A 21,677-nucleotide genomic window follows, 5' to 3' on the forward strand; every position below is an offset into this window, starting at 1 on the left:
CCGAATAGACCCCACTCCAGCTCTTACTACCCGCTTACTATTTGCATGCTGGCAGAAGATTTATGAGTTCCCTTTTATTGTTGACTGTCATTCTATTCTTATAGTCTCTGTTTGCTAGTCTTATTTTCCTCTTTACCTCCTTTCTCAACTTATTGTATTTGGCCTGGTTCTCACTTGAAGAAGTCACCTGACATCCATCATACACCCTCTTTTTTGTTTCATCAGAATCTCTATCTCCCTTGTCATCCAAGGAGTCCTTTTTTGTTTCCCTGACTTTCTGCCATTGTTGGAATGTACCTAGCCTGTACCTGAAGCATCTCTTCCTTAAAGATAACTCATTGTTCTGTCACAGTTTTGTCCGCATGCTAAATTTTTGTGATTGATGTACAAGGACAACCAGATCCCTCTGTACCACAGCATTCTGCAGTCTATCTCCGTTTTAAATGACATTCTGCTTTTCTATTTTTCCCGCCAAAGTGGATAAACTCACATTTTCCCATATTATACTCCATCTACCAAACTTTTGCCCACTCACTTAACCTATCTATATCTCTTTGCAGACACTTTGGGCTGAATGTTATGGGCGTTCTCCGGATGGGAACAGAGTCGGTTGGGGGGGACGCATGAAATTGTGTTGCATGACGGGTGGGCGGAATGCCCGTCGATTTCCCGATGCCTTCTGATTTAGTCCGGGGTGGGGAAGGCCGAGGACGACTGTCCCGCCCCAGGCCAATTAAGGCCCTTAATTGGCCAAACTTAAGGACCTCTTCCCGCCTCCGCCTCAATTTAATGGAAGGTGGAGGGGCCCGCTGCCAGGGGGAGACATCGCCTGGTAGAGTCTCGCGGTCTTTTAGTGGGTTCGGAGGGGTCTCTCCTTTGGGGGCAGTCCAGGGCCCCCAGAGGGCCCCCCCCAAGCAGGATGGCACGTTTCAGGAGGTAGTCAAGCCGATGCCTAGGCAAGCACAGTTGGGGGGTGACTGCCGGACGGACAAAGAAGTCAGGGCAGGTAGTGCAGGAGTCCCCAGAGGACATTCCACTTTCTAATTGGTATTCAGCTCTGAATACTGATGAGAGAGAGGATTCCTCTGGAGAATGCACTAGAGTCATGACCAGAATGTCATGGCTGACTCAGCTGTGCTGGGATGCAGAAAAAGGGACAAGAGGGCAATAGTAGTAGGGGATTCTATGGTTAGAGGAACTGATAGGCGTTTCTGTGGTTGCAGACGTGATTCCAGGGTGGTATGTTGCCTCCCTGGTGCAAGGGTCTTGGATATCACTGAGTGGCGACAAAGTATTCTGGAGGGTGAGGGTGCACAGCCGGAGGTCATGGTCCACGTTGGTACCAATGACATAGGTAGAAAGAGGGATGAGGTCTTTCAAAAAGAATTTATGGAGCTAGGCAGCAGATTAAAAAGTAGGACCTCAAAGGTTGTAATCCCTGGGTTTCTTCTGGTGCCACGAGCTTGTGAGTATATGAATAGGAGGTTAGAGCAGATGAATGCATGGTTGGGGAGATGGTGCAGGAGGGAGGGCTTTAGATTCTAGGATCACTGGGCCTGTTTCTGGCAAAGGTGGGATCTGTATAAGATGGACGGGTTGCACCTGAACCAGGACAGGACCAGCATCCTTGCTGGGAGGTTTGCTAGTGCTGTTGGAGGGGGTGGGGGGGGTGGTTTAAACTAATTTGGCAGGGGGATGGGATACAGAGTGGAAGTACAGTAGGGGGTGTTGTACAATCAAATATAAATGTGAAGCTAAGTCAGTCCGGAGAACAGAGTAAATGTAGACCCGTGATGGCTCAGGCAAATAATGCAAGGCTGGATTGTATCTGTTTTAATGCAAGGAGTCTTGCAGTAAGGCAGATGAATTGAGGGCGTTGAATAACACATGGGAATATGATATTATTGCTATCACTGAGACATGATTGAGGGAAGGGCAGGACTGGCAGTTTAATATCCCAGGGTATAGAATCTTCAGACGTGATAGGGGAGGGGGTAAAAGAGGAGATGGCATTGCACTGTTGATTAAGGAGTCAATTACTGCAGTAAGGAGGGATGATATCCTAGAAGGTTCCTCTAATGAGGCCATATGGGTAGAACTTAAAAAGAAAAAGGGTGCAATCACTTGGCTGGGAGTGTACTACAGGCCTCCAAACAGTCAGGCAGTAGTAGAGGAGCAGATATGTAGGCAAATCTCAGAGAGGTGCAAAAATAATAGGGTAATAATAGTAGGGGATTTCAACTTCCCCTGTATTAGAGGGGATAGTATTAGTGCAAAAAGCTTAAAGGGGGCGGAATTCTTAAAGTGCATTCCGGAGAGCTTTCTGAACCAGCACCTAGAGAGTCCTACAAGAGGAGGAGCGGTACTGGACCTAATCCTAGGGAATGAAGCTGCACAAGTGGTAGAAGTGGCAGTGGGGGAGCAATTTGGGGATAGTGACCGTTACTCTGTAAGATTTAAGGTTGTTATAGAAAAGGACATAGAGGGACCGGAAATAAGAGTAAAGAATTGGGGGAAGGCAGATTTCAATATGTTTATGTTTAGAGATACAGCACTGAAACAGGCCCTTCGGCCCACCGAGTCTGTGCCGACCACAAACCACCCATTTATACTAATCCTACACTAATCCCATATTCCTACCACATCCCCACCTGTCCCTACCACCTACCTATACTAGGGGCAATTTATAATGGCCAATTTACCTACCAACCTGCAAGTCTTTTGGCTTGTGGGAGGAAACCGGAGCACCCGGAGAAAACCCATGCAGACACAGGGAGAACTTGCAAACTCCACACAGGCAGTACCCAGAATTGAACCCGGGTCACTGGAGCTGTGAGGCTGCAGTGCTAACCACTGCGCCACTGTGCCGCCCAAATATGATAAAACAGGATCTGGCCAAAGTGAACTGGGAGCAGCTTCTTATAAGAAAGTCTATATCTGACCAGTGGGAGTCATTTAGAAGGGAAATTGTGAGGGTTCAGGTGCAGCATGTTCCTGTAAAGGTGAAGGGTAGGACCAACAGGTCAAGGGAACTCTGGATGTCAAGAGGATTGGATAATGAAAAAAAAGGAGGCGTATGGCAAATTCAGAGTGCTGAAAACAGTGGAGGCCCTAGAGGAGTATAGAAAGTGTAGGGGAGTACTTAAAAAAAAAAGTAATTAGGAAAGCGAAGAGGGGGCATGAAAAATCACTGGCAGACAAGATAAAGGAAAATCCCAAGGCGTTTTATAAGTACTTTAGGGGCAAGAGGATAACCAGGGAAAAAGTGGGGCCCATTAGAGATCATAGAGGCAATCTGTGTGTGAAGCCGGAGGACACGGGAGGTTTTGAACGATTACTTTTCATCTGTGTTCACTATGGAGAGGGGCGATGTAGGTGTAGTGATCAGGGTGGGGGATTGTGATATATTTGATCAAATTAGCATTGTAAAGGAGGAAGTATTGGCTGTATTAGCGAGCTTAAGGGGGATAAATCCCCAGGCCCAGATGAGATGTATCCCAGGCTGTTATGTGAGGCAAGGGAGGAGATAGCAGGGGCTCTGACACAAATTTTCAGATACTCTCTGGCCACAGGAGAGGTACCAGAGGATTGGAGGACAGCGAATGTGGTACCATTATTCAAGAAGGGTAGCAGGGATAAACCAGGTAATTACAGGCCGGTGAGTCTAACATCAGTGGTAGGGAAATTATTGGAAAACATTTTGAGACACAGGATTAATCTCCACTTGGAGAGGCAGGGATTAATCAGGGATAGTCAGCATGGCTTTGTCAGGGGGAGAGCGTGTCTAACAAATTTGATTTAATTTTTCGAGGTGGCAACTAAATGTGTAGATGAGGGTAAAGCAGTTGATGTAGTCTACATGGACTTCAGTAAGGCTTTTGATAAGGTCCCGCATGGGCGATTGGTTAAGAAAGTAAAAGCCCATGGGATCCAGGGTAATTTGGCAAATTTGATTCAAAATTGGCTTAGTGGAAGGAGGCAGAGGGTGATGGTCGAGGGTTGTTTTTGTGAATGGAAGTCTGTGACCAGTGGGGTACCGCAGAGATTGGTGCTGGGACCCTTACTGTTTGTAGTGTACACTAATGATTTAGACGTGAATATAGGAGGTATGATCAGTAAGTTCGCAGACGACACGAAAATTGGTGGTGTCGTAAATAGTGAGAAGGAAAGCCTTAGACTACAGGACGATATAGATGGGCTGGTAAGATGGGTGGAGCAGTGGCAAATGGAATTTAATCCTGAGAAGTGTGAGGTGATACACTTTGAGATGACTATCAAGGCAAGGGAATATGCAATGGATTGTAGGACCCTAGGGAGCACAGAGGATCAGAGGGACATTGGGGTGCTTGTCCATAGATCACTGAAGGCAGCAGCACAGGTAGATCAGGTGGTTAGGAAGGCATACGGGATACTTGCCTTTATTAGCCGAGGCATAGAATATAGGAGCAGGGAGGTTATGATGGAGCTGTATAAAACACTGGTTAGGCCACAGCTGGCGTACTGTGTACAGTTCTGGTCACCGCACTACAGGAAGGATATGATTGCAATGGAGAGGGTGCAGAGGAGATTCACCAGGATATTGCCTGGGCTGGAGTATTTCAATTATGAAGACAAACTGAATAGGCTGAGGTTGTTTTCCTTGGAGCGGAGAAGGCTGAGCAGGGACCTGATTGAGGTATACAAAATTAAGAGGGGCATTGATATGATAGATAGGAAGAAACTTTTTCCCTTAGCGGAGAGGTCATTAACTAGGGGGCGTAGATTTAAGGTAAGAGGCAGAAGGTTTAGAGGGGAGTTGAGGAGAAACTTTTTCACCCAGAGGGTGGTTGGAATCTGGAACACACTGCCTGAAGAGATAGTAGAGGCAGGACCACTCACGACATTCAAGAAGTATTTAGATGAACACTTGAAACGTCATAACTTACAAGGCTACGGGCCAAGTGTGGGGAATTGGGATTACTTAGGACGGGTGCTCAATGGTTGGCGCAGGCGCGTTGGGCCGAAGGGCCTGTTTCTGTGCTGTATAACTCTATGACTAAGCAGTGACCCCTAACCCTCTGCAGGAAGACCCTCCCCCCCCCCCCCCCCCCCCATCACCACCACCACCCCCACCCTCACTAACTCAGGCCTCCACACCATCTCTGGGGCCTGCCTGAATGTCCCCAGCGACCCCGAACCCACTCACCTCTCCCGGGGTCTCTGGCCTCTCAATGGCCACTGCTGCTACTGCAGAGCTGCCAGCCTACTGATTGGCCAGCAACTCTTGGAGGCGGGACATCATCCCTTAAAGGGACTGAGTCCTCGCCATGGAATTACAAAGAGGGTCCCACGGATGGCTGAGGCAGGGTCCCCCTGACCTTTGGGCCCAGCGCCAGAACCCTGTCTTTAGAACAAAATCCAGCCCTCCTCACAACTTGCTTTCCACAAATCCGGCTACAATACACTTAGTCCCTTCATCCAAGTCATCCAAGTAAATTGTTGCGGCCCCAGCACTGATCCCTATGGCACTCCACCAGTTACAGTTTGCCAACCTGAAAATGCCCCCTTTATTCTAACACCCTGGGCTGAATTTTACTATCCCATGACTTCGGGGGTCGTAGCAAGGAGGGGGACGTAAATTGCTTCCAAGAGAGGCCCGCCACAGGTCTCAACGCCGGAAAGGCCCGGCCCCATAGTGCTGGTGGTGGCTAGACCTTGTGGCGGTCCCCCCGCCGCTTGGCGACGGGTGCACAATTTAAATATGTTAATCAATGCAAATTAACGAATTATTGACTTAGCTGCTCCCGCCGGCTGTTCCGCTCCAATATTGTGGTCAGTGGCCGGCACTCCTGCGATGTCAGAACTCTGACCAGTCATGTAAGGGGGGAGCAGGTAAGTTTCTCAGTGTGGGAAAGTGGGAGCAGGATCAAACTAATTTCATTAGTCCAGGGGATGGTGGGAAGGGGTAAAGATTAAAATTTGTGAACTTTGTTGGGGGTAGGTCAGGTGCACAATGTAAGTATTTTGGGAGGAGAGGGCAAGGAATGAATTGTTTGGTCTTGGGGGTGGAAGAGGGACTTGAAACATTTATTAATTTTTTTTTAATAAAGTCTAAGTTTCTATTTCTTTTAAAATTCAAATTAAATGTAAGGGATTGAAGCCTTTAAAAATGGCATTGATGCCTGCGCAATGGCGCCAGACACTGTTGCCGGAGACTGACCGCTCGCCCCCTCCACGTCATCGGTGGTGGGGTGTGGGGGGCGGTCCGCCCCGGCCCGACCATGTAAATGAGCCGCTGCATTTAATATTGCGGCGTCTCCACAGAGTAAAGCCCGTGCGTGCTGACCGCCATTTTTTACGGTCGCCGCCAATTATAGTGGCAGCAGCATATAATTCAGTCCTCTGTTTCATGATAATTCGCCAATACTCTATCCATGCTAATATATTACCCCCAACAGTGGCAGCAGTGTGTACCATCTACAAGTTGTTAGAATTAGAATTAGAACATTACAGCGCAGTACAGGCCCTTCAGCCCTCGATGTTGCGCCGACCTGTGAAACCATCTGACCTAAACTATTCCATTTTCATCCATATGTCTATCCAATGACCACTTAAATGCCCTTAAAGTTGGCGAGTCTACTACTGTTGCAGGCAGGACGTTCCACGCCCCTACTACTCTCTGAGTAAAGAAACTACCTCTGACATCTGTCCTATATCTATCACCCCTCAACTTAAAGCTATGTCCCCTCGTGTTTGCCATCACCATCCGAGGAAAAAGACTCTCACTATCCACCCTATCTAACCCTCTGATTATCTTATATGTCTCTATTAAGTCACCTCTCCTCCTCCTTCTCTCCAACGAAAACAACCTCAAGTCCCTCAGCCTTTCCTCGTAAGACCTTCCCTCCATACCAGGCAACATCCTAGTAAATCTCCTCTGCACCCTTTCCAAAGCTTCCACATCCTTCCTATAATGTGGTGACCAGAACTGCACGCAATACTCCAGGTGCGGTCTCACCAGAGTTTTGTACAGCTGCAGCATGACCTCGTGGCTCCGAAACTCGATCCCCCTACTAATAAAAGCTAACACACCATATGCCTTCTTAACAGCCCTATTAACCTGGGTAGCAACCTTCAGGGATTTATGCACCTGGACACCAAGATCTCTCTGTTCATCTACACTACCAAGAATCTTCCCATTAGCCCAGTACTCTGCATTCCTGTTACTCCTTCCAAAGTGAATCACCTCGCACTTTTCCGCATTAAACTCCATTTGCCATCTCTCAGCCCAGCTCTGCAGCCTATCTATGTCCCTCTGTACCCTACAACATCCTTCGGCACTATCCACAACTCCACCGACCTTAGTGTCATCCGCAAATTTACTAACCCACCCTTCTACACCCTCTTCCAGGTCATTTATAAAAATGACAAACAGCAGTGGCCCCAAAACAGATCCTTGCGGTACACCACTAGTAACTAAACTCCAGGATGAACATTTGCCATCAACCACCACCCTCTGTCTTCTTTCAGCTAGCCAATTTCTGATCCAAAGCTCTAAATCACCTTCAACCCCATACTTCCGTATTTTCTGCAATAGCCTACCGTGGGGAACCTTATCAAACGCCTTACTGAAATCCATATACACCACATCCACTGCTTTACCCTCATCCACCTGTTTGGTCACCTTCTCGAAAAACTCAATAAGGTTTGTGAGGCACGACCTACCCGTCACAAAACCGTGCTGACTATCGCTAATGAACTTATTCTTTTCAAGATGATTATAAATCCTGTCTCTTATAACCTTTTCCAACATTTTACCCACAACCGAAGTAAGGCTCACAGGTCTATAATTACCAGGGCTGTCTCTACTCCCCTTCTTGAACAAGGGGACAACATTTGCTATCCTCCAGTCTTCCGGCACTATTCCTGTCGACAATGACGACATAAAGATCAAGGACAAAGGCTCTGCAATCTCCTCCCTGGCTTCCCAGAGAATCCTAGGATAAATCCCATCTGGCCCAGGGGACTTATCTATTTTCACACTTTCCAAAATTGATAACACCTCCTCCTTGTGAACCTCAATCCCATCTAGCCTAGTAGCCTGAATCTCAGTATTCTCCTCGACAACATTTTCTTTCTCTACTGTAAATACTGACGCAAAATATTCATTTAACACTTCCCCTATCTCCTCTGATTCCACACACAACTTCCCACTACTATCCTTGATTGGCCCTAATCTAACTCTAGTCATTCTTTTATTCCTGATATACCTATAGAAAGCCTTAGGGTTTTCCCTGATCCTATCCGCCAATGACTTCTCGTGTCCTCTCCTTGCTCTTCTTAGCTCTCCCTTTAGATCCTTCCTGGCTAGCTTGTAACTCTCAAGCGCCCTAACTGAGCCTTCACGTCTCATCCTAACATAAGCCTTCTTCTTCCTCTTGACAAGCGCTTCAACTTCTTTCGTAAACCACGGCTCCCTCGCTCGACAACTTCCTCCCTGCCTGACAGGTACATACTTATCAAGGACATGCAGTAGCTGCTCTTTGAATAAGCTCCACATTTCGATTGTTCCCATCCCCTGCAGTTTCCTTCCCCATCCTACGCATCCTAAATCTTGCCTAATCGCATCATAATTTCCTTTCCCCCAGCTATAATTCCTGCCCTGCGGTATATACCTGTCCCTGCCCATCGCTAAGGTAAACCTAACCGAATTGTGATCACTATCACCAAAGTGCTCACCTACATCTAAATCTAACACCTGGCCGGGTTCATTACCCAGTACCAAATCCAATGTGGCATCGCCCCTGATTGGCCTGTCTACATACTGTGTCAGAAAACCCTCCTGCACACACTGGATAAAAACTGACCCATCTAAAGTACTCGAACTATAGTATTTCCAGTCGATATTTGGAAAGTTAAAGTCCCCCATAACAACTACCCTGTTACTCTCGCCCCTGTCGAGAATCATCTTTGCTATCCTTTCCTCTACATCTCTGGAACTATTTGGAGGTCTATAAAAGACTCCCAACAGGGTGACCTCACCTCTTCTGTTTCTAACCTCGGCCCATACTACCTCAGTAGACGCTGTGCTGCAGCAAAGCACCCAGGCTCCTTAGACAGCACCTTCCAAACCCGCAACCTCTACCACCTAGAAGGACAAGGGCAGCAGATGCCTGGCAACACCACCATCTGCAAGTTTCCCTCCAAGCCACACACCATCCTGACTTGGAACTATATTACCGTTCCTTCACTTTTGCTGGGTCAAAATCCTGGAACTCCCTTCCTAACAGCACTGTAGATGTACCTACCCCACATGGGCTGCAGTTGTTCAAGAAGGCAGTTCACCACCACCTTCTCGAGGGCAATTTGGGATAGGCAATAAGTGCTGGCCCAGCCAGCGACACCCACATCCCGGGAACGAATAAAACAAAATCATGAGCTCTTGTGTAGTAACCTTTTATGTGGCACCATAAATAATGCTTTTTGGAAATCCAAGTACACTGCATCTACTGGTTCCCCTTTATCCACCCTGCTTGTTACATCCTCAAAGAACTCTAATAATTTTGCCAAACGCATTTTCCCTTTCACAAAACCATGTTGACTCTGCTGATTGCATTATAATTTTCTGAATGTCCTGCTACAACTTCCTTAATAAGGGATTCTAGCATTTTCCCAATCCCAGATGTTAGGCTTACTGGTTTATAGTTTCCTGCTTTCTGTCTCCCTCTTTTCTTGTATTACATTATGTTACATTTTTGGTTTTCCAGTCCACTGGGACCTTTCCAGAAACTAGGAAATGTTGGAAGATTACAACTAGTGCATCCATTATCTCTGCAGCAACTTCAATTAAGACCTTAGGATGCAGGCCATCAGTTCCAGGGGACTTGTCAGCCTTTAGTTCCATTAGTTTTCTGACTGCTTTTTTCTAGTGACAGTGATTGTTTTAAGATCCTCTCTCCCTTTTGCCTCTGGATTTTCTACTGTTCTTGGGATGCTTTACATGCCTTATACTGTGAAGACATATACAAAATACTTGTACAAAGTCTGTGCCATTTCCTCGGTTCCCATTATTAATTCTCATCCTCTAAGGGTCCAATGCTTACTTCAGCAATTCTCTTCCTTTTATACATATATATATATAATTATATGTTGAAGCTTTTACCGTCAGTTTTTGTACTTCTTGCTAGTTTATTCTCATATTCTAATTTCTCCCTCTTTTTTTTAGTCATCCTCTGCTGGTTTAAAAAATTTTCCCAATCTACTGGCCTACAACTAATCTTCGCAGCATTGTACCCCTTTCCTTACAATTTGATACCATTCTTATCTTCCTTTGTTAGCAATGGATGGTGCATCCTTCTCATAGGTCAGTCTTCCTCAATGGAATGTATCTTGGTTGAGAGTTATGAAATATTTCCTTAAATATCTGCCACTGCTTCTCTACCATCTTACCTTCTAACTTATTTTCCCAGTCCACTTTAGCCAACTCCGTCTTCATACCCTTGTAATTGGCTTTATTTAAGTTTCAGACACTAGTTTCAGTCCCAAATTTTTAACCCTCAAACTGAATTTATAATTCTATCATGTTATGTTCAATTTAGCCTCGAGGATTCTTTACTATGAAGTCTTTAATTAATCCTGTCTCATTATACATTACCAGGTCTAAAATAGCCTGGTCCCGACTTTGTTCCAGAACATATTATTCTAAGAAACTGTCCCTAATACACTCTATGAACTCATCCTCAAAGCTACCTTTTCCAATTTGATTCGTCTAAACTATATAAAGCTTAACATTAAAAAAAGATGTTCTACTTTTCTTCAAAATATTGCTGAACATTTTATTTTGTTTAGCTGTGTTCTCATTTTATTGAATTTAACTCTTTCAAAGTTGAGTTTTGTTGAAAACATAGACATTTTGTCAAAGCTTTTTGTCTTGCATTCATCAGGACAATTCGCAAGAATGCCAATGTAAGGGAAAACAACAAATTTATATTGCATGAGAAGAGAGTCCTGATTGGTTGGCAGGTGGACTCTGGTAGAGGCATTGCCATGGAGAATGAACCAGTTTATGGTGACTGACAGTTAACTGACCAGCTTTGTTTGAAATTTAAACCAGGCAGCTTGACTCTAATTGATCAAGGCATTGCCCTGAGGAGTTACACACCTTGTCTCCAATCTTGGATATTTCTGACATATAGAACATGTTAAAGTTTATCTTTCTGTGATGGCTGTCCCCCACACTTCCCACCCCCCACCACCCCCTAGTGGTATCATGAATTATATTTCTAATGCATTTTCAGATCAAGATAGTTTTTTCGACTGGCACAGACAAGACGGGCTGAATGACCTACATCTATGTCATAATTTTTCTAGAGCTTTATTTAAATGAAATGGGTACTAGCTGGATTTTCCAGGTGTTTGAAAACCCAGTGGCTAAATGGAGATGGGAGCAGCTGGCACAAGCACATAAGTGTTTTTTAGAGCATTTCTTGTGAGCTTGGAGGAACAAGAGTGCTCCCACCACCTCCTGCACCCTACCCCCCCAACCCCAACTTTCAAGCAAGCGTTCTGCCGATCACGGCCTTTCCTCACTGCTACAATCAGCCAGCCCACCCACCCAACTCTCCTAACCTCCGATTCTGAGCCGCCTGCCTCGTGATCTGCCTTCACCATCACCTCCCAAGCACTGATCTTTCCCTCCCAGTTGCTGGGCTCCGACCTCCCCACCTCACCTTCAAACCCCGCTCCTTCCCAATTAGAAGACTTCTGATCAATTCTCATCCTCTCATTTATATTCCAATTCATGGCAGCAGTAAGAGTCATCTATCATGAACTTGGCAGTTGAATCTGTCAAATTTCAAATCTTGAGGAAATGCGGCCTTCTGCCGCTGGCTTTCTTGCCTGGCAGCCATCCAGCCTGTCAATCTGGTTGTCTGCTGGTTAGGAAATGGAAGAAAAAAGTCCAAATGAGGCCCTGCCATTAAATTCCTAGGATTTCAGGTCTCCCTGCTCTCCCCACGCCCCGACTGGCAACTGTGCTCCCCGCTTCCTCCCTCCCTGTAAATATCAGTTCCTTGCTTTTTCCCAGTTTATAATTAGGCTGATTGAAGTTTCCTATTAAAATAGCTTTCCTGTTTTCAACATCCTTCCTATCTCTTCATTGTGCATATTACCCTCCTTATTATGCACAGGAAGTCTATAACAGATCCTTGTGTTCGCTTGGTTTTTTTTAGCAGTAGAGGAATCTAATGAGAGCAGTTCATTTTGTAGCGTTCTACCTCCCTCAGGATCAACTTCTTTTATCTCCAAGGTGTCTCTGAAACAAAGGAGAATGCTACTTCCCTCTTTTATCCAATTTGTCCTTTTCAAAACATACTCAAACCCTGGTTGTTATATTTATTTTCATCTTTAGTTATTTTTCTGAAACTCCCACCACATCGTAGTTCCCCACTGGCATAATTGCTTCCAATTCTGGCATCTTATTCCTGATTTTCCTTTGCTGCCTTGATGTTTCTTGCAAGAATTTTGTCCTTACTTGGTTTAAATGTAGCCTATCCTTGTACCTGTCTCTTTTACTCTTGAAGGATTCCCAGTTATTTATGGCTGTAGTATTGCAGTATTTACACCGTACTGTCAGTGACTCATTTACTCTCCTCTGTCTCATTGTTTGTGGGCCGTTGCTGCACGCATAATGGCTGCTGTGTTTGCCTACACGTCAAAATACTTCATTGGCCGTGCCTTGAGACATCCTGTGGTGCTGAAGGGCATTATATAAATGCAAGTTCTTTCTTTCACCCACTCAACTGGAGGGAAAAATTTTGTAGGCTGCCACAAGAAATTATCTCTGGATGTTTATACTCTTTGCTATTTTTTTTGTTACCACTTTGCTTATGGAACAGGCGCTCCTTTGGTGCATAAGCCCTTATTTTACACTTTCAGTACAAATCACAAATAGCTTACCATCATTTTTTTACACAATTGGGGTATTTTTTTCTAAATTGTTTGAGTTGTTTCTTTCAAAAAGAATTGGGGACTGATACGAAGTTTTGACTCTTTGCAACTAGTTAATTGGAGAAGATCATGTTCATGTGAGACAACAATAAAAGAAAAAGTCCCTTTTGTATCCACCTCATTTGCAATCGTTCAATGAACCTATCCAAAGCAGATGATAAATTTATATCAAAAACTTAGGACAATAGCCAAGGTAGGCAAGCTAACTCTATTTTGCTGAACTTTGGCAGATTACCCTGGAACTTCATCTTTGTGCATAGAAGAAAAATCTATAATAAGCTGTATTATTCTTTATTGACTTAAGCCAGATCATATATTCAAAAGGAGTATGTGATGACTACAAGGCATGTAGAAGTGGAGTTTCCTGTTCTTGCGTCTGAGGCTATAGGATCTCCGAGGCACTGCGACTCCAGGAGAATAAGATAGGGAAGAGCACTTGCTCATGAGGGAGATCAGCTAGTTTTCGTATAATTTAAATGAATGCATGGAAAATCAGGCATTTTTTTCCTGACTGGCTTCCTTCCCAACTGTTTTTCCTGTATTCATTGTAACAAGATGATCCAGTAGCCCAGGTTCAGGTACAAGAAATCTGCCCCTTAGTGTTTACAGCATATGTTTTTAACTGATCTCTGTCTTAAGCAGAATGGGCAGTATTTTACAGTTGTCTTATTTCCAAGCCTGAGAGAAGTGTCTCCACGTCTCCTCATCCTTGAATGTTGTGTTATTATATTTCAGGATTGCAGAGACTTTGTGCGATCCACTATCTCAGCTGCCCACATTGCACAAACAAGCTGTCCTCGCTACAATGAATGAGGTACTGTCAAGAAATAGTAATTATTGATTTGTGAGCAGCCTATTGAGTGTTTTAGCAAGTGTTCCATTAATTCCTTGTACCAGCGCTGTGCAGAAATCATAGTTCTAAGAATTTGGAACTTCACCAGTATTGGAATACATTCCAGTGCAATCAAAAAAGGCTGTATGAAGTGTTCTCTATCCAGCTGATTTTTACTGTATGGTAACTATCAAAAGGCTAGGTTTCCTATATGTTTCCCACCATCCCTACTGTAGCTAATAAGGATGAAAAATGAAAGTTCCCACAGACGACCAAGATGTGATCATAGTTTTTGCTTATGTTTTCAGATAACATTCTCCCTCATTCATCTCTCAATTCTGCATATGTAACAACAAAAGCTTGTATTTATATTGTGCCTTTAACATAGAAAAATGTGTCAACGCACGTCACAGAAGTATTATCAGACATAAATTGTTCTAAGCCAAAGGAGATATTAGGTGCCGTTACTAAAAGCTATGTTAAAGATGTGGGTTTTCCATAAAATCATAAGAAGTTGCAGCAGGAGTGAGCCATACAGCTCATCGAGCCTGCTCCACCATTCAATTAGCTCATGGCTGAGCCTCTAGATTAAGTCTGCCTTCCTGGCTTATCCCCATTTTTGTTAATTCTCAGTGCCCAAAAATCCATTTATCTCAGTCTTGAATATAACTGAGTAGAGAATTCCCAAAGATTCACAGCCCTCTGAGTGAAGAAATTTCTCCTCATCCCAGTCCTTTATGGCCAATCCCTTAGCCTGACACCCCTAGTTCTAAACTCTTCGGCCAGGGGAAACAGCCTCTCAGCATCTATCCTGTCAACAGTGCTGAGAATTTTATACATTTCAATGAAATCACGTTCATTTTTCTTAACTCTAGACAATATAGGTCCAATCTACTCAATCTCTCCTCATAAAACAGCCCTCTCATCCCAGAAATCAATTTAATGAACCTTTGTTGCCCTCCCCCCCGCCCCCCCAAAGGCAAGTACATCCTCAGATAAGGAGACCAAAACTGTATGCAGCATCCTAGGTGTGGTCTCACCAAAGTCCTATATAATTATCCTATTCATAGTAGGAGAATTTAAAAAATATATAATTTAAATAAAAATGTAATTACAGCAAGATTTCCATATTCTTACACTCCAACTGCCTTGCAATAAAAGCTAAAATGCCATTTTTCTTACTAATTGCTTGCTCTACCAGTATGTTGACTTTCTGTGATTTGTTTACAAGGATCCCCAAATCCCTCTGAATACCAACATTTACTTGTCTCACTGCTTTTTGAAAATATTCTGCTTTTCCATTCTTCTTACCAGAGTAGATAATTTTGCACTTCATACTATACTCACTCCCTCTGCCACCTTCTTGCCCACTCACTTAACTGGTCTGCATCCCTTTGGAACCTCTTTGTGTCCCCATTTTAGCTTACTTTCCCATCTAGCTTTGTATTGTCAGCAAACCGATAAATACATTCAATCACCTCATTTAAGTCATTGATGTAGATTGTCAATAGCTGAGGTCCAAACACTGATCCTTGTGGCACCCCACTTGGTACACCTTGCCATCCCGAAAAGTTTATTCCTACTCTGTTTCCTCTCTGTTAGCCAATCCTCAATCCACGCTAATATATAAATTCCAATCCCATGAGCACTAATTTGTGCAACAGACTCTTGTATAGTACTTTCTTGAATGCTTTTTAAAATCCAAATTATTTTATTTTATTTAGAGATACAGCAATGAAACAGGCCCTTCAGCCCACCAAGTCTGTGCTGACCATCAACCACCCATTTATACTAATCCGACATTAATCCCATATTCCTACCACATCCCCACAATTCCCCTACCACCTACCTATACTAGGGGCAATTTATAATGGCCAATTTACCTATAAACTTGCAAGTCTTTGGCTGTGGGAGGAAACCGGAGCACCCGGCAAAAACCCATGTGGTCACAGGGAGAACTTGCAAACTCCACACAGGCAGTACCCAGAATTGAACCCGGGTTGCTGGAGCTGTGAGGCCGTGGTGCTAACCACTGCGCCACTGTATTACATTCACTGGTCCCCCTTATCTACCTTGTTCGTTACAGCCTCAAAGAACTCTAATAGATTTGTCAAACATGATTTCCCTTTCATTAAAACCATGTTGAAACCATATCTACGATCTGCAGTTTCTGAGTAGGATTGGATGTGGGCAGGCAGTAGTTTGAAATGGTGCATGTCTGTGTCTTTGTGTTAATATATGTGGAGAGGGCATAGCCATGTTTCGTTCCGTTGTACCAAAACTGAAGGCTTTCAACCGATAGGTCTGGCAGTAAGGCTGAAAAGCCCTTTAAAAGCACATTTGAGGATTTTCTTTGGTGGCTCAGTTAGGGGAGATCAATCAAGATTCATATTCTTTATTTCTATTATCTTGCCTGTGTTTGTTGGATGAGAAAATGTTGAGCTTGTCTGTGATGTCCACAGTCGTACAACCTGCTAACTGTAACTCTGGGCTCACGTGAAATATAGTAACATGAAAGAGATACCGATTAGTTGTCTCTTTTGTTGATATTGAACTACAACACAATTATAGATCAATTTCAGTTATCCAGTCAGGTTCTGAACCACTGTGATGGATATTTAAGTTTCACATTACTTAAAATATTCTGTGAATTGTTAGTTTTTGCTTTTTTATGTAATTTAAAGAAATACAGTGCATGTATTTCATAAAGTCCTTGTACGGTTTGCCTTAAGTAATTTACACAGGTATCTATTGTTTTCTAACTTGTTCTGTATTTCTCCCTGTTCTTTAGATCCATTGGCTTCTGGAAGATGAGATTGTTTCTGCCCTGCGCCATTCAACAAATATTACTTTAGCTATCCTACAGAAAGTGTCTGATCATGTGTGCAGATCAGAGAAGAGGCCGCGATGCCACAGTGAGGAGGTTCTTTTAAAGTTTGTTTTTGGTCCGGAGCAGTCACTGGAGAAATTTAAAGAGGTGCGAAGAAACTTTAGACATGGCTGGCTTAGTAGTAGTGTATTACTGTTGATACATAACATATAGAGAACTGTTACGACTGAAGGAATACCGCAGCAAGGTGTAATCATTATTCCCAATTTAACCCGCACATACAAGGGGGGGATGAAAGGGAACCACGAAGGCACTAATTACATATTTTGAGGCTACACAGGCGTTAGGCAAGAATCTAAAAATCCTGAGTTGAAGAAAATTCAATTGATTGTTATGTAACCATAATGTGTTCTTGACATCACTTAGCACATTCACAAGCTGTCAGTGTTAATGATTAGGAGCACCCTATATCTTGGCTAATCAAAACAGATATGCATCAATTGAAATGCTCAATGTTCTTTCGACAGTTCCGTTGTCAACAGTTAAGAGACGATGAAAAGCTAGACAGGAGCTGATCAATTATTTTTCCTATGATTTTCATTTTTACAGTTGCCCTTTCCATGTTTTCATTTTAAGGAGTTTAAACGCATGAATCTTCCGGGATACATCCTCAATGAGGAGGCAAACAACTTCTACTATCTGTCTGTCAGTCGACTGCATGCACAAAGAGTAGAAGCAGCGCAGAAACTTTCCACAGAACTCACACAGCATAGCCTGGAAAGTGAGTGTGCAGCAGTGACATGCGATGAGAGTGCAGATGCAGAGGTAGCTTTGATCTGCCATCAACGTCAGGAAAGTTGGAGTAAGCAAATGGAATTGGCAACAGCGTCATCAGTGATTGAGGGAGAGAATGAAGAGAAATCACAGGTAAACATTTTTCTGTCCAGCTGATAGTAGGCTCGTTTCACTGTTTACAATGGGTTTTGTTGGTTAAAGTGTTGGGCAATGCTAAAAGTATTTTTCTGTACAGTCGCTCAGTAAATTCTAATAGAGTTAGTCGCTGCTGTGACAAGTGGGTTAGAAGCTGTGTATTCCAATGCTGTTAAAATTATTTTATTCTAGTTGGATGGTATTTTAGATGTAATTATAATGCAATAAAAATAGTGAGTAGCCATAGAGTTAGCATGGCTTTAGGAGCAAGTATTCATATTTTTAAACATTTGTTCTTTACAATTTTCAACCAGTGCTAAAAATAAAGAGCAGATTCCTTCACACCCCCGTGTTGTAGGGCACTTTAATGTTAATGCATTATAGAGAAGAGGAGGGTGACTAGGTTGATAATTAATGGCTTTTAAACTAGATATTACAATAGGCTAAGAGAGTGGAGTCTTTTTACTCTCAAAGTATAGACTTGAGGGAGATTTGATTGAGGTTTTTAAACTAATGAAGGGACTAGATTGTGTCTATGGCTTAAAGTATTTGGATTATTTAAATTATGGTGGACGAGAGGCGTGCGTATGTTATGTAAGAACAAAACAAGGTTAGATTCCAGGAGTTTGTTTATCTGGAGAGAGTCGTCATCTTTTGGAAAAAGTTACTGGCTTATACAGTAAGTCTGGATTCACTGCAAACATTCAAAATGGACCTGGGTTAGTTCCTGGCTGTAGCTGATATCACAGCATACAGAAAGAAGTAGGGGTATTGGGTGATGCCTCTCATGGCTAGTGTCTGGAGCTCATTTTGATTGCCTTCAAGGGTCAGAGAGGAATTTGCTAGATATTTTCCCCCTAAATTGGCCTCAGGTTTTTTCCTCTAGACTTTTCCCCCTCCTAGCAGATTGCATGGCTGCTGTTGGCTGGGAGGGCTCTGGGGATTATGATGCCTAGTTACAGCATAACATATGGGACAGGCTCGATGGGCTTGCTCGTCCTTTCCTGTCTGCCGTTTTCATATGTTCATTTAATGGATTATGAATAGTACAAGTTGAATCAGTTGTTATTCATGCCCCACTATGGTCTCTGTTTTGCAGATCTCGCAAGAGGAAAACAAACCAACATCTGAGAAAATGGTAACAGCTGCTGTGACTAATGGAGCATGTCTTGCATTGACTGAGTTAGTAGAGGAGAGCATGGATGGGAAAAGCTGCCTCTGTATCACCCAGTCTGATCAACAGGATCGAGTATTTACTGTGATCAAGTCTGAACGATCCCTAACTAGCACTCCCCTACTGCAGTCAAGCCCAGGACCTGAGAAAATTCAAGTGGCAAATCCATCATCACAGACCTCTTCTGCTGTGAGTCTCGCCGAATCTGTGCAGTCCATTATACCTGGCAGTACAGGTGTGTCATTCTTTTTTTATTTAATTCATATATTGACCTGGTAATCAGAGTGCTAGACAATTAAGCTCCAAAGTAGGTGACTGCAGTTTGAATCCCACTTGACTAGTTGACAATCCGTGAAATGAACACAAAGGGTGTTGAAATTGAAGGAAAGGGCTCTGTATTAGTGACAGAGTGCAGTTGAAGCTTGAATATCTACACTTCTGTTATCAGATAGCTTGATTATCCACAAGAGTTTTATGGGAGTTAGGACGACTTTTGCATAAACCATCTAAAACACAAGTTGATAAAAGCAAAATACTGCGGATGCTGGAAATCTGAAACAAAAACAAGAAATGCTGGATTCACTCAGCAGGTCTGGCAGCATCTGTGGAAAGAGAAGCAGAGTTAACGTTTCGGGTCAGTGACCCTTCTTCGAAGAAGGGTCACTGACCCGAAACGTTAACTCTGCTTCTCTTTCCACAAATGCTGCCAGACCTGCTGAGTGAATCCAGCATTTCTTGTTTTTGTTTAAAACACAAGTTGAGTGTTTTGTTTTTAGTTTGATTTTTCACAAGCTCTTGAGTACATCGTTCAGGAAGATAAGTAGCGGATGTCCATTATCTGGTAAAATTTCCAATCCATTTAATTTTGAGTCTGGGAGACCCATGGGGCCTTTTGGGTCTAGGAGTTCAGGCTGGTAGCACTTACTTAAAAAAAATTATTAAAATGGGGAATTGCAGAACTTATTTTTGCATACCAATAGCTTGATTGGATTATATAAATAGACCAATCTGGAGCTTAAAAGCCTGTGTTGGATATATATCTTTAATAATTTTTGTTATATGATGATATCCTTCCATTATGCTGGATAATTGATGTTCACTTTTTTTCTTGATATTTTGCCCTTCCTCAATCCCCAAATCTTGTACCATTCTTTTTGATGCAAGTAACAACTGAAGACTCCACTCCCAACCAGCTTGCGATCTCAAATCACAAGCCTGCCAATCACTTGAATTTCTGGCCTCAGTTGCAAGAGTTTTGGGAGTTCTTGAGCAGATGGCTAAATGCACAGACAACAAGAGGAAAACTGGCATTGTTTGGTTAAGCATCCTTCGGACCACATAAGTGTTAGAATCAAAGCATTGCAGAGCAACACTTGCAGCAACCACAATGTCTCTGCCAGTTCAGGGCATCTTATTGTTCTCTTCTGTTCACCGTTACCTGTGTGCATCTTTCTTTCATGCTCTATGTTCATTCTCTCGTTCTTTACCTTTGTCTGTCTATCCCTAGGTGTATGTCTCAAACCCTTGACCCCATCTTTTATCTCTGTACCATTTAGGCTGTTGCAAGCACAGACCAAGCCGAGTGCAGAGTGTGGTCTCCAGTCAGGGCAGCCTGGATTCTGACCTATTAGGTGAGAAAGTTTTTCTGTAACCTTTTTCCTTAAACCGCATATACTTCATTTCATTAAAGCATGTGCGTGGAGCAAATAGTGGAAAGGTACAGAAAATGATGCACTCATAAATGTGCATAGAGTGGCTATTTGCTGGATTAAACAGTGCCGTTTGATCTCATTGCCATTACAGAACCAAGAAATGCCTGTGTTTTGTGCTTGTTTGCCATTTACAAAATGGAAGGAAATGGATTTCTTCGTTCAGGATTATCTCTGCACTACAGGAGCAACGAATCATAGAATCTTACAACACAGAAGGAGGCCATTCAGCCCACTATGCATGTGCCAGGTCTTTGAAAGAGCATGCCCGAGTTGCCACTGAAAGGAACAGCATTACTTTTTGAATGCTTTTGAGGATAGATATCAGCATATTATCCATATGGCTTTACTTTCCCTCACTGTATAAAAGCTCCTGTTGTTCTTCTCGTCGTGACTCGTGAAAGTACTGTTTACTGTTTTTCCTGAAAAAGTAGTACAGCTTGTGCTTTATTAACTTTTTAAGGAATAGTTTCTTTTAACTGGCTAACTTTTTCAAATTCTGCTCCAAATATAGAAGGGCTTTGATCATGGGAGAAGGTCATAACCTCCAGCAACTCTCATCCTGGTGTAACATACTACTATTGTCCAATCCACTACCCTGCCTGGATTTCTGTCAGCTTCCTGCTGAAAACATGTTGCATTTCTTCTTTTTTTTTTATCTGCTTAACTTTAAACCATGTCTCCAGTCCTTGAATTCTACACCTATCAGTAGAATTTTCTTGGATCTAATTTCTCCATGCTTTTGGAAAATTTTCATGGACCTATATCAGGCCCCCCTTATTCATTACTTAATTCTCCACTTGTCTGAGTTCAGGGATCAACTTCAGAGTCCTCTGGATTCCTTCCAATAACTCTCCGTCATTTCTCTAATAATGAACCCAGATTTGAACACAACACTTCAGATGTGGTCTCATCAAGGCCAGAGTAGGCAAAAAGGGTAAGAAGACATTTCGGAAGGACAGGAGGAAAGGAAAAGGAGGTGGGGTAGCTTTGTTAATAAAGGATGAGATCAGTACAATAATGAGAAAGGATCTCGGTTCAAAAGATCAGGATGTGGAATTAGTTTGGGTGGAGATAAGAAATAGCAAAAGAAAGAAGTCGCTAGTGGGAGGAAACATAGAAAATAGGAGCAGGAGTAGGCCATTCGGCCCTTCGAGCCTGCTCCGCCATTCATTATAATCATGGCTGATCATCCAACTCAGTAACCTGTTCCCA

The 21,677-nt window shown here is 43.2% G+C and overlaps 1 protein-coding gene across 1 annotated transcript in view; it reads left to right on the plus strand.

Annotated features, from left to right (window-relative positions):
• Window positions 1-21,677, plus strand: part of LOC137372732 (KICSTOR complex protein SZT2-like) — a 284,408-nt gene that overhangs the window by 108,980 nt on the left and 153,751 nt on the right. The window contains exons 35-39 of the mRNA XM_068036900.1: window positions 13,723-13,801; window positions 16,611-16,796; window positions 17,286-17,576; window positions 18,679-18,988; window positions 20,310-20,384. Of these exons, the coding sequence (XP_067893001.1) occupies window positions 13,723-13,801; window positions 16,611-16,796; window positions 17,286-17,576; window positions 18,679-18,988; window positions 20,310-20,384 (941 nt within the window). The remainder of the gene's footprint in view (window positions 1-13,722; window positions 13,802-16,610; window positions 16,797-17,285; window positions 17,577-18,678; window positions 18,989-20,309; window positions 20,385-21,677) is intronic.

The sequence above is a fragment of the Heterodontus francisci genome, chromosome 8 (assembly GCF_036365525.1).
Source record: "Heterodontus francisci isolate sHetFra1 chromosome 8, sHetFra1.hap1, whole genome shotgun sequence".
NCBI classification, from domain to species: Eukaryota; Metazoa; Chordata; class Chondrichthyes; order Heterodontiformes; family Heterodontidae; genus Heterodontus; species Heterodontus francisci.